Source organism: Salvelinus sp. IW2-2015, unplaced genomic scaffold, assembly GCF_002910315.2.
Source record: "Salvelinus sp. IW2-2015 unplaced genomic scaffold, ASM291031v2 Un_scaffold992, whole genome shotgun sequence".
In the NCBI taxonomy this organism is placed as follows: domain Eukaryota; kingdom Metazoa; phylum Chordata; class Actinopteri; order Salmoniformes; family Salmonidae; genus Salvelinus; species Salvelinus sp. IW2-2015.
In genome coordinates, this window is record NW_019942676.1 from 278460 (window position 1) to 305290 (window position 26831).

The window sequence follows — 26831 nt, forward strand, 5'->3', positions numbered from 1 at the left end:
TCCAATTAGCCTACAGAAGCTTCTAAAGCCATGACATAATTTTCTGGAATTTTCCAAGCTGTTTAAAGTCACAGTCAACTTAGTGGATGTAAACTTCTGACCCACTGGAATTGTGATACAGTGAATTATATGTGAAATAATCTGTCTGTAAACAATTGTTGGAAAATTACGTCTCACACAAAGTAGATGTCCTAACCGACTTGCCAAAACTATAGTTTGTTAACAAGAAATTTGTGGAGGGTGTTGAAAATAAGTTAATGACTCCAACCTAAGTGTATGTAAACTTCCGACTTCAACTGTAAGTATTCAACCACCGGCGTTAAACATGTTAGAATCACATTTGGCAGTGGTTACAGCTGTGGTAAGTTCTTAAGAGCTTTTCACACCTGATTGCGCAACATTTATCATTATTCTTTCAAAGTTCTTTAAGCTCTGTCAAATGGTTGTTGGTCATTGCTAGACAACCATTTTCAGCCAATTTAAGTCAAAACTGTAACCTAGCACTCAGGAATATTCACCGTCTTCTTGGTAAGCAACTCCAGTGTAGATTTGGCCTTGTGTTTTAGGTTATTGTCCTGCTGAAAGGTTTTCCTTTAGGATTTTGCCTGTTCTTAGCTACATTCCATTTATTTTTTATCCTGAAAAAGTCCCCAGTCCTTAACAATTACAAGCAAACCCATAACATGATGCATTCACTGCTGTGCTTGAAATATGGAGAGTGGTACTCAGTAATGTGCTGTTTTGGATTTGGCCCAAACATAACACTTTGTATTAAGGACAAAAGGTTAATTGCTTTGCCATATCTTTTGCAGTATTACTTTAGTGCCTTGTTGCCAACAGTATGCATGTTTTGGAATATTTTTATTCTGTACAGGCTTTCTTCACTCTGTCAATTAGGTTAGTATTGTGGAGTAACTACTGTACAATGTTGTTAAACCATCCTCAGTTTTCTCCCATCACAGCCATTCAAGTCTAACTGTTTTAAGTCAAAATTGGCCTAATTTTCCCGAGCGGTTTCCTTCCTCTCCGGCAACGGAGTTAGGAAGGACCTCTGTATCTTTGTAGTGACTGGGTGAATTATTGATACATCATTCAAAGTGTAATTAATAACTTCACCATTCTCAAAGGGATATTCAATGTCGACTGAGGGACCTTACAGATAGTTGTATGTGTGGGTACAGAGATGAAGTAGTCATTCAAAAATCATGTTAAGCAGTGTTATTGCCAACTCCCGGGTGGCGCAGTGGTCTAAGCACGGCATCGCTGTGCTAGCTGTGCCACCAGAGACTCTGGGTTCGAGCCCAGGCTCTGTTGCAGCCGGCCACGACTGGGAGGTCCATGGGGCGACGCACAATTGGCACAGCGTCGTCCGGGTTAGGGAGGGTTTGGCCAGCAGGGATATCCTTGTCTCATCGCACACTAGCGACTCCTGTGGCGGGCCGGACACAGTGCACGCTGACCAGGTGTATGGTGTTTCCTCTGACACATTGGTGCGGCTGGCTTCCGGGTTGGATGTGCGTTGTGTCAAGAAGCAGTGCGGCTAGGTTGGGTTGTGTTTCAGAGGACGCGATGGATCTCTCTCTTTGAAGCTTCTAAAGCCATGACATAATTTTCTGGAATTTTCCAAGCTGTTTAAAGTCACAGTCAACTTAGTGGATGTAAACTTCTGACCCACTGGAATTGTGATACAGTGAATTATATGTGAAATAATCTGTCTGTAAACAATTGTTGGAAAATTACTTGTCTCATGCACAAAGTAGATGTCCTAACCGACTTGCCAAAACTATAGTTTGTTAACAAGAAATTTGTGGAGGGGTTGAAAAATAAGTTAATGACTCCAACCTAAGTGTATGTAAACTTCCGACTTCAACTGTAAGTATTCAACCACCGGCGTTAAAACATGTTAGAATCACATTTGGCAGTGGTTACAGCTGTGGGTAAGTTCTTAAGAGCTTTTCACACCTGGATTGCGCAACATTTATCATTATTCTTTCAAAGTTCTTTAAGCTCTGTCAAATTGGTTGTTGGTCATTGCTAGACAACCATTTTCAGCCAAATTTAAGTCAAAACTGTAACTCAGCCACTCAGGAATATTCACCGTCTTCTTGGTAAGCAACTCCAGTGTAGATTTGGCCTTGTGTTTTAGGTTATTGTCCTGCTGAAAGGTTTTCCTTTAGGATTTTGCCTGTTCTTAGCTACATTCCATTTATTTTTTATCCTGAAAAAGTCCCCAGTCCTTAACAATTACAAGCAAACCCATAACATGATGCATTCACTGCTGTGCTTGAAAATATGGAGAGTGGTACTCAGTAATGTGCTGTTTTGGATTTGGCCCAAACATAACACTTTGTATTAAGGACAAAAGGTTAATTGCTTTGCCATATCTTTTGCAGTATTACTTTAGTGCCTTGTTGCCAACAGTATGCATGTTTTGGAATATTTTTATTCTGTACAGGCTTTCTTCACTCTGTCAATTAGGTTAGTATTGTGGAGTAACTACTGTACAATGTTGTTAAACCATCCTCAGTTTTCTCCCATCACAGCCATTCAAGTCTAACTGTTTTTAAGTCAAAATTGGCCTAATTTTCCCGAGCGGTTTCCTTCCTCTCCGGCAACGGAGTTAGGAAGGACCTCTGTATCTTTGTAGTGACTGGGTGAATTATTGATACATCATTCAAAGTGTAATTAATAACTTCACCATTCTCAAAGGGATATTCAATGTCGACTGAGGGACCTTACAGATAGTTGTATGTGTGGGGTACAGAGATGAAGTAGTCATTCAAAAATCATGTTAAGCAGTATTATTGCCAACTCCCGGGTGGCGCAGTGGTCTAAGGCACGGCATCGCTGTGCTAGCTGTGCCACCAGAGACTCTGGGTTCGAGCCCAGGCTCTGTTGCAGCCGGCCACGACTGGGAGGTCCATGGGGCGACGCACAATTGGCACAGCGTCGTCCGGGTTAGGGAGGGTTTGGCCAGCAGGGATATCCTTGTCTCATCGCACACTAGCGACTCCTGTGGCGGGCCGGACACAGTGCACGCTGACCAGGTGTATGGTGTTTCCTCTGACACATTGGTGCGGCTGGCTTCCGGGTTGGATGTGCGTTGTGTCAAGAAGCAGTGCGGCTAGGTTGGGTTGTGTTTCAGAGGACGCATGGCTCTCGACCTTCGCCTCTCCCGAGTCCGTATGGGAGTTGCAGCGATGAGACAAGACTAACTACTACCAATTGGATACCACGAAATTGGAGAGAAAAATGTAGTTGTTTTTTAAAATAAAAAACTATATTATTGCAGACAGAGTGAACCCATGCAACTTATTATGACTTGTTAAGCATTTAGGCTTAGTTATTGACTCAAGACATTTCAGCTTTTCATTTTTTATTCATTTGTAAAAATTTTGAAAAACATAATTCCACATTGACCTTATGAGTTATTGTGTGCAAGCCAGTGACAAAATATGTAAATGTAATACACTTTAAATTCAGGCTGTAAAACAGCACAATATGGAAAAAGTCCAGGTGTGTGAAGTGAGTACCGTCTGTATTTATCAAGGGGGAGGTGCGTCCCGGAAACTATGTAGCAGGTAATCCACATTACCTGGCAGTTTAACTTTGTTGAATTTGGGACAGTTTGCACTGAGGTGTTTAAGCAGCCACTGTGTTTGAAATTTTTCGCTTGCATGGCTGAGAAGAGGTTCAAAATAAGTTCTGACAATTATTCAGTTTGCTTCCCAGATTAAAAAAAAGTCAGGAGGGGGAAAATCTAAATTAAATACTGACAATATTGCATATATTCAACCTGGGGTTTGAAATTCAGTTGCGTTGCAGTTAAGCAGCGGTTGTGACTAAATACAAAATGACAAGAGAAACTGAGTGTTCCCTATAATACAGTGGTTAGACTAAATGTGTGCAAATTAATCTGTGGGAGGGTGACATCCACAGGGCAAAGCGGTGGTGCTGTACTTTTATAATCCAACCTTGATAAACAATATTCATTAGCTCTCAACCATGTTTGGCTTCAGTAATCAATGAGAGTTACACGTGAAATTGATTGAAAACATGCAATTATTTACACCAGAGTGCTTTAAATTATGATGTTGTGCTGCATTGGCTGTTCTCAGATATTATAGTATCACACACTTTGACGAGCGTGTTGAGATTGAACCCCCCTGTTTTCAATTCTACTCGATGCTGGTTACAGTGTGGCAACTTCTATACAATGTAACATCCTTGAGTGTGTCATTGTTTCATCAAGACATCGCTCCCTCTTCCTAATATAGGTCAGAGAGAGGCTCAACCAGTTATTCCTCTCAGTCGTAAATATATGTCTGCAGTGCCCAACACTCACAGCTCATTGCTGCCACATTTCACAGATCTTGACAGTAACTGGATGGTAATCTCTCAGGGGAGAATTAGGTTCCTATTGGCAGTTGTGCTAGGAAAACTCATGGGGGCAATTTCCCCTAACACAGTCCAATCAATAACTTCTAATATTAACTACTAGTCACATCAATCCTTCTGATTCCTTAGGGTGGCAGGGGTTGCTGGCTGGCGGGGTTACTCCAGCAAAGTGTCCATTAACTATGACATTTNTGGTGCGGCTGGCTTCCGGGTTGGATGTGCGTTGTGTCAAGAAGCAGTGCGGCTAGGTTGGGTTGTGTTTCAGAGGACGCATGGCTCTCGACCTTCGCCTCTCCCGAGTCCGTATGGGAGTTGCAGCGATGAGACAAGACTAACTACTACCAATTGGATACCACGAAATTGGAGAGAAAAATGTAGTTGTTTTTTAAAATAAAAAACTATATTATTGCAGACAGAGTGAACCCATGCAACTTATTATGACTTGTTAAGCATTTAGGCTTAGTTATTGACTCAAGACATTTCAGCTTTTCATTTTTTATTCATTTGTAAAAATTTTGAAAAACATAATTCCACATTGACCTTATGAGTTATTGTGTGCAAGCCAGTGACAAAATATGTAAATGTAATACACTTTAAATTCAGGCTGTAAAACAGCACAATATGGAAAAAGTCCAGGTGTGTGAAGTGAGTACCGTCTGTATTTATCAAGGGGGAGGTGCGTCCCGGAAACTATGTAGCAGGTAATCCACATTACCTGGCAGTTTAACTTTGTTGAATTTGGGACAGTTTGCACTGAGGTGTTTAAGCAGCCACTGTGTTTGAAATTTTTCGCTTGCATGGCTGAGAAGAGGTTCAAAATAAGTTCTGACAATTATTCAGTTTGCTTCCCAGATTAAAAAAAAGTCAGGAGGGGGAAAATCTAAATTAAATACTGACAATATTGCATATATTCAACCTGGGGTTTGAAATTCAGTTGCGTTGCAGTTAAGCAGCGGTTGTGACTAAATACAAAATGACAAGAGAAACTGAGTGTTCCCTATAATACAGTGGTTAGACTAAATGTGTGCAAATTAATCTGTGGGAGGGTGACATCCACAGGGCAAAGCGGTGGTGCTGTACTTTTATAATCCAACCTTGATAAACAATATTCATTAGCTCTCAACCATGTTTGGCTTCAGTAATCAATGAGAGTTACACGTGAAATTGATTGAAAACATGCAATTATTTACACCAGAGTGCTTTAAATTATGATGTTGTGCTGCATTGGCTGTTCTCAGATATTATAGTATCACACACTTTGACGAGCGTGTTGAGATTGAACCCCCCTGTTTTCAATTCTACTCGATGCTGGTTACAGTGTGGCAACTTCTATACAATGTAACATCCTTGAGTGTGTCATTGTTTCATCAAGACATCGCTCCCTCTTCCTAATATAGGTCAGAGAGAGGCTCAACCAGTTATTCCTCTCAGTCGTAAATATATGTCTGCAGTGCCCAACACTCACAGCTCATTGCTGCCACATTTCACAGATCTTGACAGTAACTGGATGGTAATCTCTCAGGGGAGAATTAGGTTCCTATTGGCAGTTGTGCTAGGAAAACTCATGGGGGCAATTTCCCCTAACACAGTCCAATCAATAACTTCTAATATTAACTACTAGTCACATCAATCCTTCTGATTCCTTAGGGTGGCAGGGGTTGCTGGCTGGCGGGGTTACTCCAGCAAAGTGTCCATTAACTATGACATTTCAATACCAGTGGGAAGAGAGGCTGGACTATGGCAGTGACAGCCTCTCAGAAAAACCTGCACTTCAGGATGGACAAGGGTCACTCACTTGGTATATTTGTACTGTACATTATATGATTGTGACATCACAAGCTGGCTTTTAGAAATGTAAGTGTTTTGCTTGGTTGATATGGCAACCTTATAATGTATCAGAACACAGAGTAATGTACAAAATACTGTATGTAGACTATTGAATCTAGGAAAAGAGCCTATTTCTTTGATAGGATGAATTTAACCACAGTCCATCTCAAAGCTTTAATTTTTACCCAGAGACCACTGCCTCTGTAGTTAAGCAAAGGTAAAAATGTTGAACAACATTACTTTCACATTCGTAAGATTTATGACCGTAGAAAATGCTAAGGTAATCTCATACAGCAAATATAGCACCTGTCCTGGCATTTTCAAACAGTGGCTGTGGTTAGTCTGTGAACGTTCATATTAATGCATCATGCAGGTTCCACACAGGTTGTGAAGCTTAACGTTTTTGTTACTTCAAATACGTGTGGGACATTTGAATAAAACGAACTCCCTGTGGCTCAAGTTACGTGCAGCAAGGCCTGGATTTGTATGTCCAGCACCACAACATCATTGCTGTGTAGTAACATCGTTGCTGTGTTGATTCAGTTGAAGTCAGAAGTTTACATACACTTAGGTTGGAGTCATTAAAACTTATTTTTCCAACCACTCCACAAATTTCTTGTTAACAAACTATAGTTTTGGCAAGTCGGTTAGGACATCTACTTTGTGCATGAGACAAGTCATTTTTCCAACAATTGTTTACAGACAGATTATTTCACATATAATTCACTGTATCACAATTCAAGTGGGTCAGAAGTGTACATAAACTAAGTTGACTGTGCCTTTAAACAGCTTGGAAATTCCAGAATATTATGTCATGGCTTTAGAAGCTTCTGATAGGCTAATTGACATCATTTGAGTCAATTAGAGGTATACCTGTGGATGTATTTCAAGGCCTACCTTCAAACTCAGTGCCTCTTTGCTTGACATCATGGGAAAATCAAAAGAAATCAGCCAAGACCTCAGAAAAAAGAAATTGTAGACCTCCACAAGTCTGGTTCATCCTTGGGAGCAATTTCCAAACGCCTGAAGGTACCACGTTCATCTGTACAAACAATAGTACGCAAGTATAAACACCATGGGATCACGCAGCTGTCATACCGCTCAGGAAGGAGACGCGTTCTGTCTCCTAGAGATGAACGTACTTTGGTGCGAAAAGTGCAAATCAATCTCAGTACAACAGTTAAGGACCTTGTGAAGATGCTGGAGGAAACCGGTACAAAAGTATCTATATCCACAGTAAAACGAGTCCTATATTGACATGACCTGAAAGGCCGCTCAGCAAGGAAGAAGCCACTTCTCCAAAACCGCCATAAAAAAAGCCAGACTACGGTTTGCAACTGCACATGGGGACAAAGATCGTACTTTTTGGAGAAATGTCCTCTGGTCTGATGAAACAAAAATAGAACTGGTTGGTCATAATGACCATCGTTATGTTTGGAGGAAAACGAGGGACGCTTGCGAAGAACACCATCCCAACTGTGAAGCACGGGGGTGGCAGCATCATGTTGTGGGGGTGCTTTGCTGCAGGAGGGACTGGTGCACTTCAAAAATAGTGGCATCATGAGGAAAGAAAATTATGTGGATATATTGAAGCAACATCTCAAGACATCAGTCAGGAAGTTAAAGCTTGGTCGCAAATGGGTCTTCCAAATGGACAATGACCCCAAGCATACTTCCAAAGTTGTGGCAAAATGGCTTAAGGACAACAAAGTCAAGGTATTGGAGTGGCCATCACAAAGCCTTGACCTCAATCCTATAGATATTTGTGGGCAGAACTGAAAAAGCATGTGCGAGCAAGGAGGCCTACAAACCTGACTCAGTTACACCAGCTCTGTCAGGAGGAATGGGCCAAAGATCACCCAACATATTGTGGGAAGCTTGTGGAAGGCTACCCGATACGTTTGACCCAAGTTGAACAATTTAAAAGGCAATGCTACCAAATACTAATTGAGTGTATGTAATCTTCTGACCCACTGGGAATGTGATGAAAGAAATTAAAGCTGAAAGAAATAATTCTCTCTACTATTATTCTGACATTTCACATTCTTAAAATAAAGTGGTGATCCTAACTGGCCAAAGACAAGGAATTTTTACTGGGATTAAATGTCAGGAATTGTGAAAAACTGAGTTTAAATTTGGCTAAGGTGTATGTAAACTTCTGACTTCAACTGTACAACTGTTCAAAGCTATCGATGTACATGTAGGCTTTTCCATACATACATACAGCAACTGGAGCATCAACATACACCTCTGAAGTCTCGACACGGCAGTATCCAAAGAGGTGCCTGAAGGTAACAGATGTCACCAAAGCAAATGTTGGAATGCAATGCTCAGCTAATGATTGAGTCTCGAGGCAGTTTTCCAGGTGACTTATGTTCCTCTGTGGAGACAAGGATGAGTGAAGGTGTATTGATTCCTGTTGATAATTCAGTCAGTTCTATACTCAGCCTAACATGTGTCAGGTCAAACTAAAAAGGTGATTCTGGTAGATCCAATTAATATTCATTGATAGCATTACCTCTGCAATAAAACCTATTAAAGCCAATAGTTTCCATATAATTCTACAATACCCACTACATTCTTCAATAATTGGATATTAGCCAGATTGATGTTGAATAGATTCCACAGATCCTAACCCAGAAAGACTACACAGAAATAATTTGTTATTATATGCCCCCAAATATTTCACAAATAGGCCTACAATATTGGAATAGTATTGTTGATGATCCAATACACACCACACTCTCACAAGCCATCAAAACACAAGCAACACACAACCAATAGCCATTCTATTCCCTACTCTACTATATCTAGGCTTATGTACAGTTGAAGTCGGAAGTTTACATACACCTTAGCCAAATACATTTAAACTCAGTTTTTCACAATTCCTGACATTTAATCCTAGTAAAAATTCCCTGTCTTTGGTCAGTTAGGATCACCACTTTATTTTAAGAATGTGAATTTTCTTTTCTGAGGTATTGGCTGATTTCTTTTGATTTCCCCATGATGTCAAGCAAAGAGGCAGTGAGTTTGAAGGTAGGCCTTGAAATACATCCACAGGTATACCTCTAATTGACTCAAATGATGTCAATTAGCCTATCAGAAGCATGACATAATTTTCTGGAATTTTCCAAGCAGTTTGAAGGCACAGTCAACTTAATGTATGTAAACTTCTGACTCATAATCCACTGTATCACAATGCCAGTAAGTGAAATAATCTGTCTGTCAACAATTGTTGGAAAAATTACTTTTGTCATGCACAAAGTAGATGTCCTAACCGACTTGCCAAAACTACAGTTTGTTAACAAGAAATTTGTGGAGTGGTTGAAAAATTAGTTTTAATGACTCCAACCTAAGTGTATGTAAACTTCCGACTTCAACTGTACATCTACAGAAACTTGAAGAATAGTCTTAGTCTCTTCACTATCCCTCCATGCTCCTTTCTGCTAACCAACTCTCAGGATCTACATTTTGCCTCTTTTTATGGATAAGTTGAAAGAAAAATCATCTCTCTCTCTATTCAGCAAAGAGGGTAAAGCGGTATAAAACACTGGAGCAGGTGTCAAGATATTGACAAGATATATAACTCCATGTGTAGTAAGTCTTACTCATCCTTTAATCTTTTAATTAGGTTTTATGGTGAGGGGGAGGGCAGAGTGTGCTTATTTTAGAATGTTTCAGACTATTTTCAAGATCAAAGGTTGTAGCTGTATTGTATTGTATATGCTACTGCATGTCTACCTCTGACATGTGTTGGGATCCATGCTTGTATGTGCTGCTCGAGAGTCTATATTTAAACCGCTTTGATGACTTAGTAAAAGAAAACACAAATTTAAAAGGGTTCCTTTCTACCAGTTCAAATAGCAATCTATTCTCTTGCTCTCCATCTGCTTCGAGACCGTTCTCTCCATCAGTCAAAAGAAAAATGACTAACGCAAGAGCCAAGCCGCAGAGCATTGATACATAACTGTGCATGGCAATGATAAAGGCTACAGTAATACAACAAAGAGAAGAAATCCCATTTGTAATAGGTATACATAAGCTATAGATAAGACCTAAAACAGATCTATGAACTACAATTCTGATAGACCAATATCCTTATTCAAACCATTATTCTAAAATGTCCTATTTAGTTTCTAAACTTCATAAAAGATTAGAGAGAAAAAAAAATGATTGAATTTAGGCCTAATAGCCTCATGTAGAAAAATGTTGCTATTAAAAAGGCTTAAACACACTCGATGTAAAAGTCGGTGGAGTTGAAACGGAGTAGTGAAATGGATAATAGTATTCAATATTATTGCTGATTTGGTTATGTTCTATATCAATGCTAGGTCTAATAATGCAACATCAGCCGTTAGTAACACAGTATAGTGTTCCATGAACAGTAAAGAAGGCCGTTGTAAGGGTGGTGCTTTTCAGTTATAGTAGTAATAGTGTAATAGCATTTGTAGTGTGCTCACATCTAGAGCCCATAAGAGAAGAACTGAGTTTCTCAGTCTCACACTCCGTACAGTGGCTCAGTCTCTTGAAAGTCACGCCTGATTAACAGTGCACGGAGAAAAGGACGATAGGAGGGTGGAAAAGGGGGAGAGCGTACGTTCAAAGTCAAAATGATAGTGAGAGTCAGAGGACGCATATGAGAGAGGGAACGAGTATTGAGAGAGAGATGAGCTGAACGCATTGCAAAGAGGAAAATATGAAAAATATGATTATGGCTCCGGTTGGTAATAGATGTTTATGGGCCATTATTTACTGTTTCTGTATTCATATACGTAGCGAGCCCAATCTCAGTCGGACTTCAGGGAATAACAAATGTCTTCCTTCATCTTATCACACATAACAAAACAGACACACATAGGCCTACATACAAAATCTGCACACAATCTACACACAAACAAGCACTCACAAATGGGCACACCCTTTTACGTCAAAATCTCATTCAACAAATCCTTTAATTGCTTGATCAATATCCGTAGAACCATGCAAATTAAGCTAGTAGTCAATAGCGGCTAGGTCAGGTTGAATAACCAAGTAAAGCTCACACAGTGACGCAGTCCATTGATCAAAAGATTCACCACGCTAAAATCCTGTGCCCCTTTCCACCACAAGGCCTTCAGGTCTCACCCTGCACCACTACCACCACAAGGCCTTCAGGTCTCACCCTGCACCACTACCACCACAAAGGCCTTCAGGTCTCACCACTGCACCACTTACCACCACAAGGCCTTCAGGCTCACCCTGCACCACTACCACCCACAGGCCTTCAGGTCTCACCCTGCACCACTACCACCACAAGGCCTTCAGGTCTCACCCTGCACCACTACCACCACAAGGCCTTCAGGTCTCACCCTGCACCACTACCACACAAGGCCTGCGGGTCTCACCCTGCACCACTACCACCACAAGGGCCTGCGGGTCTCACCCTGCACCACTACCACCACAAGGCCTTCAGGTCTCACCCTGCACCACTACCACCACAAGGCCTTCGGGTCTCACCCTGCACCACTACCACCACAAGGCCTGCGGGTCTCACCCTGCCACCACTACCACCACCAAGGCCTGCGGGTCTCACCTGCACCACTACCACCACAAGGCCTTCAGTTCTAACCCTGCACCACTACCACCACAAGGCCTTCGTCTCACCCTGCACCACTACCACCACAAGGCCTGCGGGTCTCACCCTGCACCACTACCACCACAAGGCCTTCAGGTCTCACCCTGCACCACTACCACCACAAGGCTCAGGTCTCACCCTGCACCACTACCACCACAAGGCCTTCAGGTCTCACCCTGCACCACTACCACCACCAAGGCCTGTCAGGTCTCACCCTGCACCACTACCACCACAAGGCCTGCGGTCTCACCCGCACCACTACCACCACAAGGCCTGCGGGTCTCACCCTGCACCACTACCACCACAAGGCCTGCGGGTCTCACCCTGCACCACTACCACCACAAGGCCTCGGGTCTCACCCTGCACCACTACCACCACAAGGCCTTCAGGTCTCACCCTGCACCACTACCACCACAAGGCCTTCAGGTCTCACCCTGCACCACTACCACCACAAGGCCTTCAGGTCTCACCCTGCACCACTACCACCACAAGGCCTTCAGGTCTCACCCTGCACCACTACCACCACAAGGCCTTCAGGTCTCACCCTGCACCACATAACCACCACAAAGGCCTTCAGGTCTCACCCTGCACCACTACCACCACAAGGCCTTCAGGTCTCACCCTGCACCACTACCACCACAAGGCCTTCAGGTCTCACCCTGCACCACTACCACCACAAGGCCTTCAGGTCTCACCCTGCACCACTACCACCACAAGGCCTTCAGTCTCACCCTGCACCACTACCACCACAAGGCCTTCAGGTCTCACCCTGCACCCACTACCACCACAAGGCCTTCAGGTCTCACCCTGCACCACTACCACCACAAGGCCTTCAGGTCTCACCCTGCACCACTACCACCACAAGGCCTTCAGGTCTCACCCTGCACCACTACCACCACAAGGCCTGCGGTTCTCACCCTGCACCACTACCACACAAGGCCTGCGGTCTCACCCTGCACCACTACCACCACAAGGCCTTCAGGTCTCACCCTGCACCACTACCACCACAAGGCCTTCAGGTCTCACCCTGCACCACTACCACCACAAGGCCTTCAGGTCTCACCCTGCACCACTACCACCACAAGGCCTTCGGTCTCACCCTGCACCACTACCACCACAAGGCCTGCGGGTCTCACCCTGCCCACTACCACCACAAGGCCTTGCAGGTCTCACCCTGCACCACTACCACCACAAGGCCTTCAGGTCTCACCCTGCACCACTACCACCACAAGGCCTTTCAGGTCTCACCCTGCACCACTACCACCACAAGGCCTTCAGGTCTCACCCTGCCACCACTACCACCACAAGGCCTTCAGGTCTACCCTGCACCACTACCACCACAAGGCCTTCAGGTCTCACCCTGCACCACTACCACCACAAGGCCTTCAGGTCTCACCCTGCACCACTACCACCACAAGGCCTTCAGGTCTCCCTGCACCACTACACACAAGCCTTCAGGTCTCACCCTGCACCACTACCACCACAAGGCCTTCAGGTCTCACCCTGCACCACTACCACCAAGGCCTCAGGTCTCACCCTGCACCACTACCACCACAAGGCCTTCAGGTCTCACCCTGCACCACTACCACCACAAGGCCTTCAGGTCTCCCCCTGCACCACTACCACCACAAGGCCTGCGGTCTCACCCTGCACCACTACCACCACAAGGCCTTCAGGTCTCACCCTGCACCACTACCACCACAAGGCCTTCAGGTCTCACCCTGCAACCACTAACCACCACAAGGCCTTCAGGTCTCACCCTGCACCACTACCACCACAAGGCCTTCAGGTCTCACCCTGCACCACTACCACCACAAACCATCTCCACATTGATATGTTTATGCTGGAGATTGCAGTTTTATGGGACACCAAAAATGTGTAAACTTGGAGATGTTGTAGAATTTGAGATGATGTTGTTGACTCATTTCCACATACGAGCAGAGGAATATCAACACGAGACAAACTCTCATACATACAGTATCCCCAGTGTGTAAACTACAGTGTGTGACTAACACACACACACACACACACACACACACACACACACACACACACACACACACACACACACACACACACACACACAGGGATGAACTGGGATGTGTGGGTAGTTGCTGTAAGACAATAATAGTCTAAAAAATGTCCATCAGTGCGTCCTACCTTGTGTATTGGCAGCCAAAATGTCATCCCTGCTTCTCAGAAGTAGCATGATGGTGTGGCCTGGGACTCCTCTCTCCCTCTCATAGCCTCAGACTGAGGGAGGGTGAACTGAGATGCACACACATGGAAAAAGACAAGAAAGAGATGATTCACAATAGCCTAATCAAAAACTTTAAAACTGCTCTGTCATTGAACAATAACACAGGAACCTGTTACATCTACAAACAAAGTAACATTGAAGTATGTATTACATTATGACAGTTCATTTACATTTTGATGGCTATGATGATGCTGTGTATGCAGGCCTGAATATCCAAAGACCATGTGTAAATGGAAGGCTTTATAGAAAAAGACTCAACACATCAATAAGGTATGAGACACGAGGTAATATGAGACATATTTTTGGTCTTGGATTTTATTTCATACTACATTGATCTCTTGATATAATTGTGTACATAGGCTAGCTCTTGAGAACCCAAGGATGGCCAAAGGGGGCTTACAACTTCCCACTCTTGGGTTCTCAACTGAAGGTATGGACCACAGCAGGGTCCATGTTAACTACAATCCCGATGCTCTGTTTTAACGTTTGAAAACGTTAATAATCCTCACTTGCGATACATTTTTGGAAACATAAAGCCCTCTATTCTCAAATCAAAATAACTTCACAAATGCAAAATATACACTTACTGTACACTGTTTAAAGTGGTTTTAACACAGCTGCAGTCAACAGTAATTTTCAGTTACAACACTATTCTGACGCCCGTTTTCCGTTACACACAGGTGTTCGGAGACACTTCGATAGCTAATTAAAACAGGTGGTCGCCTCTGTCTTCCGTAAACAAGGGCTGTAACATGGAAATATGGCTGCCCCAACCCTATACATTTAAATGTTTCATTAATTTAGCAGACACTCTTATACACAGCGATTTGCAGAAGCAATTAAGGTTAAGTGCCTTGCTCAAAGGATGTTTCAGCTAACAGATTTTTCAGCTAATTGGCTCAGGGATTTAAACCAGCAAACTTTCGGTTACTGGCCCAACGCTCTTAACCACAAGGCTACCTGCCGCCCCTTTAAAGGTGTGTAGTAACTATTTTTTGATGTATTATTATTCTTTCTCGCTGATGTGAAAGTTAAGTTCTAAATGTTTACAAAACCGTATGGCAAGCGAGGCATAGTGACGTTCAGACAAAGCTTCAGGACAGCGTCGGAGCCTTTGTCTTGGGCGGCAGACAGGTTTATGTACAGACGGTATACAGGGCCTTCAGAAAGTATTCACCTGACTTTTTTCACATTTTGTTGTGTTACAAAGTGGGATTAAAATTGATTTAATTGTAATTGTTTATCAATGATCTACACAAAATACTGTAGTTATAGTGGAGAAAAAGTTCCAACATTTGTAAAAAATGTATGGAACATAAACTTAATATATCTTGATTAGATAAGTATTCAATCCATGTTAGAATCCCCTTTGTCAGCAATTACAGATGTGAGTCTGAGTAAATCTTCTGTCACTATTCGTTTCAAAATTGTTCAAGCTCTGTCAAATTGGTTGTTGATCATTGCTAGATTTTCAAGCAGATTTACAATGCCTTCGGAAAGTATTCAGACCCACTGACTTTCTCCACATTTTGTCATTATGACATTTCTGCAATTTTATAAAAAATTCTAAACTGAAATATTACATAAGTATTCAGACCCTTTACTCAGTACTTTGTTGATGCACCTTTGGCAGCGATTACAGCCTTGAGTGTTCTTGGGTATAAAACTTGTCACACCTGTATTTGGGGAGTTTGTCCCATTCTTCTCTGCAGATCCTCTCAACCTCTGTCAGGTTGGATGTGTTGCTGCACAGCTATTTTCAGGTCTCGAGAGATGTTTGATCGAGTGCAAGTCTGGTCTCTGGCTGGGCCACTCAAGGACATTCAGAGACTTGTTCTGAAGCCACTCCTGTGTTGTCTTGGCTGTGTGCTTAGGGTCATTGTCCTTCGCCCCAGTCTGAGGTCCTGAGCGCTCCAGAGCAGGTTTTCATCAAGGATCTCTCTGTACTTTGCTCCGTTCATCTTTCCCTTGATCCTGACTAGTGTCCCAGTCCCTGCCGCATAAAAACATCCCCACAGCATGATGCTGCCACCATACTTCATCGCAGGGATGGTGCCAGGTTTCCTCCAGACGTGACACTTGGCATTCAGGCCAAAGCGTTCAATCTTGGTTTCATTAGACCAACGAATCTCGTTTCTCATGGTCTGAGAGTCCTTTAAGTGACTTTTTGAGTGGCTTATGTCTGGCCACTCCACCATAAAGGCCTGATTGGTGGAGTGCTGAAGAGATGATTGTCCTTCTGGAAGGTTCTCCCATCTCTCCTGGAGCTCTGTCAGAGTGACCATTGGGTTCTTGGTCACCTCCCTGACCAAGGCCCTTCTCCCCTGATTGCTTAGTTTGGCCCGGCAGTCAGCTCTAGGAAGAGTCTTGGTGGTTTCAAACTTCTTTGGAACCATCTGTTGGTCACAGATACCTTAAAAAAAGGTAGGGTCGTGCATCAGAAAACTAGTCAGTATCTAGTGTGACCACCATTTGCCTCATGCAGTGTGACATCTCTTTCGCATAGAGTTTATCGGTTGTTGATTGTGGCCTTTGGAATGTTGTCCCACTCCTTTTCAATGGCTGTTAGAAGTTGCTGGATATTGGAGGGAATTGGAACATGCTGTCGTACACATTGATCCAGAGCATCCCAAACTTGCTCAATGGATGACATGTCTGGTATGCAGGCCATTGACGAACTGTGCAATTTTACGCTTCCGGGAATTGTCTACAGATCCTTGAGACGTGCATTATTGCGCGTAAACATGAGGTGATGGCAGCAGATGAATGGCTCAGGATCTCATCACGGTATCTATGTGCATTCAAATTGCCATAGACAAAATTGTGTTCATTGTCCATAGCTTACGTCTGCCCATACCCTAACTCTAACGCCACCATGGGGCACTCTGTTCACAACGCTGATATCAGCAAACCTCTCGCCCACAATGCCGTCTGCCATCTGCCCGGTACAGGTGAAACCCGGGATTCATCCATGAAGAGCACAGTGACATGGATGACCATTGAAGAGTGTCAGTGTGCCAGTGACCATTGAAGGAGAGCATTTGCCCCTGAAGTCGGTTACGACCGCAGTCAGGTCAAGACTATGGTGAGGACGACAAGCACGCAGATGAGCTTCCCTGAGATGGTTTCTGACAGTTTGTGCAGAAATTCTTTGGTTGTGCAAACCCACAGTTTCATCAGCTGTCTGGATGACTGGTCTCAGACAATCCCGCAGGTGAAGAAACCAGATGTGGAGGTCCTGGGCTGGTGTGGTTAAACGTGGTCTGCGAATGTGAGGCCGTTTGCACTCAATTATCAGAGTAGGGATGTCATTTTACTCATGGAACATGGTTAAACTAGGCTACAAAACACTGTACATGGCACTGACCCTGGTTGTAATGGTTAGACAAGAACCTTTCCAAATGTACCATGCCCTTCTGAAGTTTAGAATGTACTGCTCTCCTGTTCTTTTTATGTGTAATTGGCTCGGATTTCAAGTTTAGTTTACCTCCCTCCTGTCCGGCCTACTCTGTAGCTTTTTCAGTGTTAAATTGAGAATATTAATCAACACATATTGGCCTCGACACCTCATGAGATGGGGCGTTTATTAACGAATTTGGCAGAGCATGAATGGTGTGGAGACATTCAAAATGTACCTTCCTTTGATTTATCTCCTCGCTAAATCCTAATCCTTTCTATCAGTTGATTGAGAATGTGGTCGGATTTTCGCGCCTCAAAACACTCAGTGGTTTCAGGGAAAACGGCACGAGCGCTAAATCCTCGTTGGGTCACAGTGTAAAGCCATGTTCAATGTAATTGCTCTCCAAAGCTCGACTTTTCTTTTTAGACCCCTTTTCTGAGATGCCGTATTTGTTGCTATAGAGTTTCCATCTGACTGCAGCGGATCTGTTATTGATGAACAAGGAATAGGGAGGATGGGAGAGGTTAAGAACACATAAATGGATGTGCAACCACACACACATGGTGAATTTGGCAATAGGCTTCAGAGGTCCTAAATGTGATTCATGGGAACTTCGAGAAAGGCATGTGCTTTCTTGCTGGGTCAGACAGACAGTGAATGAGAGCTTCCATTAGAACACTAGGCTCTTTATACCTAGTGTAGGTCCAAAATCCAGCAGGCACTCTGATTGGTGCTTGCACACAACCACACCTGACGCTTCTCTACACTGACGAGGCCAACAAGTGATGCTGTTTCCCTTCAGTACAAGCAATTATGTATTTTAACCAAATATACTGTATGTACTAAATTGTCTCCATTCCCCCTTAGTACGGTAGGAGTGTAATGAATAACTTATATTAGTCCTAATTATACCCATGCATATCTCAAAATACCCTACAAGAAATTTCTCAATGAATGAAAGTGGATTTGTCTGATCAAGGGCATGTTGCATAGGCCATACTTTAGATAAATAAATGATTAATTAAATATGCTGATAAATAATGAACTATGTCTCTAGGGCAACAGATTGTAAGTTCAATATTTCATAGATTGATAGGCCTCACACAGACACATGCTGTACACAACATAATCACAGTGACATACACTTAACACATAAACCAAGAGGGTGACCCTAAATGGAAACGTCAGAGAAAAATAGAGAAAGCTACCATCCAGCCACTATTTCTACCCATTAATACACACAAAATGGCATAAATGCTGAACACATTTTCCTGTAGTTAGATCCTCCCTTACGTCGTTGTGTCAATACGACTCTTCTTAATCAGCTATGATTAATTATAGCAGATCATGACCCATATTCTCCAGTCTTGGAGTGAATAAACTGCCAATAAATAGTCTCCTCGCCCCATATACTGTAGCTCCCTCCAATCACCAAGTGAGCAAGCCCAGTGTCTGATCCACAGATGCATTCAGTGGGTTGAATGAGGGAGACTGACAGATTACTCTAAGTTTGAGATGGTTTCATAATCTTAGGGAAGAAGTAGGCCTAAAACATGGGTTAGGCTCTGTCTGTGTTAGACAGCATAGCGAATGACAAAGCTTAGGGGTGGTTGAACGGAGATTCTGAATGTTCACAGCCCCTGCTGTCTGCTGGCCTTGCTATTGAGTCAGCAATGGCTGCAGCACGCAAAGCATGAAATGTAGAAGATGCAGGACAACGTTGTCTTTTTGATGGTGGAGATCATATGCAAACTTCTATGTTTTAGGATGAAACTCCAGTGTATTTAAATGGTTACTTAGGTTAAACAATTTCAGAACGCATCCTGAATAATTCACGTCCAGTGGTCCTGCAGTGCCAAATGGCATTTTAGAATATGTCCATTTAAGGAAATAATAATATGCCATTTAGCAGACACTTTTATCTAAAGCGACTTTGTTGGGGCGTTGTTGGAGCGTTGTTGGGGCGTTGTTGGGGCGTTGTTTCTAGACCTAAGGAAGGCTTTTGATACTGTTAACCATGAGATTCTCATTTCAAAATAGTCCAAGTTCAACTTTTCCCCCGATGCCTTAAAGAGAAAGATGAAATCATACCTTGAAGGCAGAACTCAGTGTGTCAGAGTGAGCAATGAGCTGTCGCCCACTCTTAGCTATGATGTGGGCGTGCCCCAAGGGTCAATATTGGGGTCCCTTCTGTTCAGCCTGTACATTAATGATCTGCCTTCTGTCTGTACTGGGTCTGAAGTTCAAATGTATGCAGATGATACAGTGATATATGTGCATGCAAAGAGCAAACAACAAGCTGCACAAGAACTCACTACTGTAATGGTCCAGGTTACAATGTGAAAAAAAACAACTACCATGGCATCATACTTGATTCCAACCTCTCTTTTAAAAAGTATGTGAAAAAGGTCATTCAGATTCAACCTAGCTAACTTCCGATTTATACGAAATTGTTTAACTACAGAGGTAGCAAAACTGTACTTCAAATCTATGATACTCCCCCACTTAACATACTGCTTGACTAGTTGGGCCCAAGCTTGCTGTACAACATTAAAACCTATTCAGTCTGTCTACAAACAGGATCTCAAAGTGCTTGATAGGAAGCCCAATAGCCATCATCACTGTTACATCCTCAGAAAGCATGAGCTCCTGAGTTGGGAAAATCTTGTGCAATACACCGACGCATGTCTTGTATTTAAGATCCCAAATGGCCTGGCTCCCCCTCCACTCAGTATTTTTGTTAAACAGAAAACCCAAACATATGGCAGCAGATCCAGAAGGTCTGCCATGAGAGGTGACTGTATAGTTCCCTTAAGGAAAAGCACCTTTAGTAAATCCGCTTTCTCTGTTAGAGCTTCCCATGTCTGGAATACACTGCCATCAGACACACATAACTGCACCACATATCACACTTTCACAAAATGCATGAAGACATGGCTAAAGGTCAATCAGATTTGTGAACATAATCCCCTAGCTGTGTATTTCCGCTTTCCATGTTGTCTGTAGCTTGTGAGGTGTGGAAACACTTTGTTGCTTTTATGAATTTTGTCTTACTGCTTTTTGTTCTATGTTGCTCTGTCTGTATGCTACGTCTTGCTTGTCCTATGTTGCTCTGCGTGTGCTCACTGCTCAATGATTGTTTATATTGTAATTGTTTTTAATAACCTGCCCAGGGACTGCGGTTGAAAATTAGCTGGCTGGCTAAAACCGGCACTTTTACTGAAACGTTGATTAATGTGCACTGTCCCTGTAAAAATAAAACAAACTCAACTCACAGTCACGCATGCAAACATTTTACATACGAGTGGTCCCGGGGATCCAACTCACAGTCACGCATGCAAACATTTTACATACGAGTGGTCCCGGGGATCCAACTCACAGTCACGCATGCAAACATTTTACATACGAGTGGTCCCGGGGATCCAACTCACAGTCCTGCCGTTGCAAGCCCCATGCTCTACCAACTGAGCTACAGAGGACCTGAATAGATTCAGGATATGCACAGACCACAGAAAGTCAACACATCATGTGGAACTGAAGCCCAAGAGGATCAGTCCAACCATTTCAGGTACAACCACAATCTAAGGGATGGGTGGGCCCATACAAACACATAAAATGTTAACATATACTGTAACACTAGTAAAAAACCATTGTATTCAATTCTATCAGTTTAATGATAATCAACTTTCTACCCATTGTGGTTGTTTTTTCCTTTTAGGAGACCCACAAGAATCTTGTGGTTGAGCCCATAGTTACACAATGGCCAACCATCTAGCCCCATTGCGATGTTACTGACAGGTATGACAGACTACATGGGCTTAAGGGCCCATCTGCAGGTAGACTCTTACAGTCACATGTAGGGTCAAAATAGAGCGCACCATGGATAATGGCAAGCATTGCAAGACCAAGTCCCAGGTGGATTTGACGCATATGGAGCTGTAACCTTGACCAATTCTCAGCATACAGTATAAATCCAAACCCTGTCAGCCAAATGATAGGAAAGTGAATTAGAGAAAAGGGGTCAAACACACAGGACATGTGATGGATGGACAGGCGGGTGTGTTGCAGCAGACACACTGAGCTGAGGCTCTCAACCCAAAGCGGAAACAGACAACAAAGAAAAAAGTGCATAATACTGTACGTTGCGACACATTGACGTTTTCCTTTGAAATAATGATGTATTCACCAGATAAGCTGCATGGAGAGGTAGGCGGAAAGGGCAATGGACTCACTCTCTCTCCTACTGTCTTACAGTGACACACACACACTGTACATTAACCGAACTGTCTAGAACTGCATTGGAGAGTGGGTGGGGAGAAGGTTTAAAGAATACAGAGTACAGATACAGGCAAAGAAATATAAGCTTGTTTATGAGGTATGAAGATGGGTCATTCCACCAATAAAGTGCCTTTTGGGTTCACGTAACAGGTTGACTTTAAAATGAGGGAAATTGGAAACATTAATCATGAGAAATAATCATCTTCAGAAATGACTGTCAAAGCAACAAAATAACCACGGCTTTACAATGATGGTGAAAACGTGGGGGAAAGTATTGAATTGAACAGATATATAGAATTGTCCATGTGGTCTATATTAAATGGGTACGTCATTTAATATAACAGGCTTTTAAAATGCAGTATTGGTGCACAATTGAAGGTATCAAAGGGACTCAAAGGGCACTATTCGTGGAACGACCCAGAAACAGATTATGTAGCCTAAATGTATAGAAAGACTGTGATGAGATCAGAGTTTTTGATTTTATGGACAGACTAACATCTATAAGACCTCAAACAAGGTATTAAAGGCTCAAGGAAAACATCTATAGATATAGTAGATTTTAGGGGAAATGACTGATCTTCGATAATCCACCATTCAACTCGTTCAATATCCACCTCTATCACACACACACACCGACACACTGTGGTGCAATGCTATGTATGAAAGACTTGGAATATGTATGTTATAACACCCACATTGAACGACAAAATGTGTGCACACATACCATTAATCAATGACAAGAAAATGAAGAGCAAGAGAGATAGTTTGTGTGTAAGAGAGACACTGTACTCACCTAATTAACCCTTAATACTGAGTGATTCTAAATGTAATTGTGTTTGTAGATAGGAGAAATTGTAACAATCACAAATATATCACTAGAAGATAAAAGATGTTGAGTCCTTAATCCGTGATAGTAAAATCCCATTAAAATTCATTAGTAGAAAAAAGTATTAAAATCAGCTTTAGTCCATTCGGAAAAACCACCAAAAAGTCCTGAATTTCAATTAACAGTTAGAGGCTTTCATTTGGAGTCCAACCCGAAACATAGAGTAATTCCTCAGGAAAACAGCTACATCCAGAATGCATTTATCATTGTGAAGAATATTTTTTTAAATTCCCATTCCCCAATATCTTCATATAATAGATCATAAAATTCTCCTTCAAGAACAAAAGGAAATATAAAGAGAGGTGGAGAGAGAATGAATTGTGGTTTGCTCTACTTATCTATGTATATGTCTATTGCTGTGTTTATTACACTCTCTCTCTCTCTTTCCCTCTCTTACTCTCTCTCACTCGCTTTCCCTCTCTCACTCTCTTTCCCTCTCTCACTCTCTCTTTCCCTCTCTCACTCTCTCTTTCCCTCTCTCATACCAAAAAGTCTGTTTTTTGGTTAGTTCACAATAAACCTAATTCCCTACAACCTTTTCACCACCCTGCCTTCAACACTTTTCTTCTCATATTGCTAAACATTGTTCTAAAATAACTACACTAAATTACCTGCCCCTTAAAATATATATCACAGTAGTACCAGTAATAACTTACAAAAATGATTCCCCATATAAGTAAACATAACTCTCAAATTATATCATAAATGACCCTCTAACATACAGAACATTGGGATATGTGAATAATTTTCTGATGGCAAATGAAAAAGATGGAGCAACAAATAAAGAAATGACTGGATAATTAAGTGTGGGGGTGTAGGTAGAAAACGATGGGATAGAGATGAACGGCGCTTAAAATGAGAGCAGATGACAAAAGCATGAAAAAAGAAATCCTCTGAAAGGTAAAGAATTGCAGCAAGCGTTTTAGTCCATTATCTTTGAGTGCTTGTGTGTGTCAGAGGGAGTGAGAGGAGAAGGGGTGGTGGGGGGGAGGGGGGTAGAGAGAGATGCATACACAGGTGACAGACCAGTAGAATGAGAAATGAGTGAGTATTAAGCGCAGAGCTACAGATAATGTTTGACAGTCAGACAGCAGTGGTTTCATAAGAGGTGCAGGATGAGATGGGAACAGTATAATATATAGGTTTATTCCTTTTTTGCTAGATATGGAGTTTGCCTTGGGACCTTGCATTAGTCTCCTCCTGTGTGTGAGTAAAATGATTCAATATAAGGAAACGGAGGCAGTTACACATTTAATGGGAGAAGAGACTGTTGTGCAATACTGTGAGAGAAAATGTGCTCCTCTGAGAAGAGAGGAAGGCATTGTAGGATGTATCACTGTGGTTTTGATGGAGGTCAAAAGCAAAAAGGTGATGTTTGGGATGGAGAGAAAGAGCATAGGATGGAATGTCATGAAAACAAGTACCAGCTGAATGATTTGATGAAAGAACCATTCCTCTACCAAGCCATACTGTGGATTAACGTGTGTGTGTGTGTGTGTGTGTGTGTGTGTGTGTGTGTGTTATGTGGATGCGTAACACACACAAACAGATTGAGACGGACACTAAACACTAAGAGACCTACCTATAAATATAAATAAGAATCCCCAAAATAGAGATGCAAAGGATTGTGGGAGAAGAAGAGGTACAAAATAGGAAAAGGTAAAAACATGAAAAAGGTAAAATAGTGTCATCAACCAGCTTGTCTTTTCTGGTGGAAAAATCTGGATAATTGAAACACTGGTGGATTCAAAAACTAGTCAAAGTTATGGGGTGGACAGTGAGTGGAGAAATGGGGGGAGGAGGAGRGTGGGTYACAGGGGAAAGATTGGGAGTTATAGGAATGGTAAGGGAAGGGAGAATGGATAAGGAAWWTAAAAAAGYAAAAAAAATCTCTTTCCTTCCTTTTCTCGTTCATAAATAGAAGAAATTGTAGACCAGGTAAATGGAGAAATAGATGAGGAGGCAGAGGACGGAGAGAGCAAGCAAATGAAAAGATAAAGCACCTCCCAGCAAGGCGATGAGGAAGAAGAAGAACAAAGAACGAAAGAAAAAAACAAATACTCCAGTAGCCTCCGTTTTTTTCTTGTCTCTATGTGGAAGGGGGGAATGGCAGTTGCCAGTTATTCCCCCTCCCAGCTTATCTTCTTTCTTCTTTCAACAAAACAAGCCTCCCCATCCAGATGAAAACATGTTATTTTCCTCTAGCTCTGGTCTAGTACATACCACTCACACAGGTTAGACATGTTGCAGAGGCTCATCAATATTGCTTACTGAAAAAGACATGGGGCTATAAGACAAGCATCGCCTGCCTTACTGAACTGAAAATGCTATCTGTCCCCTCTCCCACCCATCCCTGAGAAATCTGGGTGGGAGGGGAGGGAGGAGGGTCCTCTCGCAGAATTAGTATGCATTGAGAGAGTGGAGGAGGAGGGGTGCCTTTCCAATAAATGTCTAGGAACCAGTGTTAGTGTGAATAAAACTGATAAGGGACTAGCTCCCCCTAGAGTCAAGTATCAATATACCAGTATAGTTTACAAACATTTTAATGAAAGATTACAATAGTCTGAATATTTCTTGGTACTTAACCTTTCTGATGTCAGGTCCAATGCATTTATTGACCTGTTTCTAACCAGCCATTAATACATGTCCCTATCAGACAGAACATAAAACGATCAGCAGACAGTGTGAATTACATGGGGCCCAGGAGGGTCTCAGACCCCTGAATGAGACATGAGTCCCCCTAAATGCAACAACGTCAAACTTTGGGGTGGGGGGGGGGGTCTCTAAATAATACTAATTTAACAATTCTACTATTTCTTTAAAATGCAATTTGTACTGCTAGAGGTAAATATTAAAATAAAAGCATATTCCAAATTAAACGAACACCCCCGCCGGTCATGGTTTAAAAAATATATATATCCACGTGGCTGCACTTGTCAACCCGGGACAGTCCCATCTCCCAGCCCCCTTTCAGGCGTCACAACTTCTCTTTCTACAAAAAAGGTCCTTTTGTCAAAGACGGATCAATAAATTCAGGCTACAAAAGTGTAGACCTAATGAAAATCACAGAATGTCATTACACTTTTTGGTGTTTCGTAACGGGTGTCTCTTTCCATTCATCAAATGTTAGGATGCTGGAATTATTTTGGAGTAGAGGAACATGCGCAGGTAGCCTACTTTTTGAAGTTATTTGTTTGACAATATGAAAACATCATGACTGGTTTTGTTCATGCCAAATTAAAAAGGTTAAAAAAAACTATATTAAATTACATCCATAAAAAAAAAAGGTGTCACAGGAGGCCCTAGATCATGTATAATTTAACTGTAGAACTTGTCCTTCACAGTAGCAGAAATTGAGCAGGAGGAAGAGAGATCGCATAGGCTTTAGCAGGCTCATTTCTCATGAGACGCAGAACTACTGTGTATTACCATATAATAGCATGGTCATTCTGCCCTTCATAGTATGTTCTTTCAGTTAGACTGACAATTGCAATGAAAAGTTTGAGTTTTCAAATACCTTCAGGAAACTAGAAGGAGAAGAATACTTTGTCCATAATCGTTCAGAAACGGGACCAGGCCATTTCAGGTTTGATTTTCAAATCCTCTCGTCCTGTGTCAAAGATACCATTTTGGTACAATGCTGCTCCCATGTGGTCAAACACACGGCAGGCAGACAGTGGTCACATGGGGCCAACCGATTTCACCAAGATGGGCAACAACATTTTCCAGTAACATTCCAAAGATAAGTCACTCTTGTAAACACCTGGGCTCAAATATGATTTGAGTGAACAATTCTGATAAAACAAATACCAAACACATTAATTTGAAAATAGAGCAATTAGTTTTGCCAGAAGCTTTACTGAACTTTTCACTTTGGCTAGCTTAGTAACCCGGGGAAAAAAAATCTACAGAATCAACATTTCTCCTCTTGTTTTAACTTGACACAATACATTTTAACTTAAATCTTAGCGTGTGGTTAAATTGGAGCTTTCGGTGAAGGGGACGTTAAGACATCAGTGCACTGAGGCGCACAGAATGGTCCAAAGCGGCCAAACACGTCCCTGGCACGGACTGCAAAGTAGTACTTGGAGCCAGAGACAAACTGTGTGAGTGTACAGGCCATGGGCAAAGCCAAGGCCTTCACCTCCCCTATCTTCTTCCAGAGTAG

At 42.4% G+C, this 26831-nt stretch overlaps 1 protein-coding gene across 1 annotated transcript in view; it reads right to left on the reverse strand.

The window, feature by feature from the left end:
• grin2ba (glutamate receptor, ionotropic, N-methyl D-aspartate 2B, genome duplicate a) overlaps positions 1–26831 on the reverse strand; it is a 140041-nt gene that overhangs the window by 105408 nt on the left and 7802 nt on the right. Inside the window, 1 exon segment of the mRNA XM_070438518.1 lies at positions 14000–14107. Coding sequence (XP_070294619.1) covers positions 14000–14026 — 27 coding nt within the window. The 5' untranslated portion in view covers positions 14027–14107.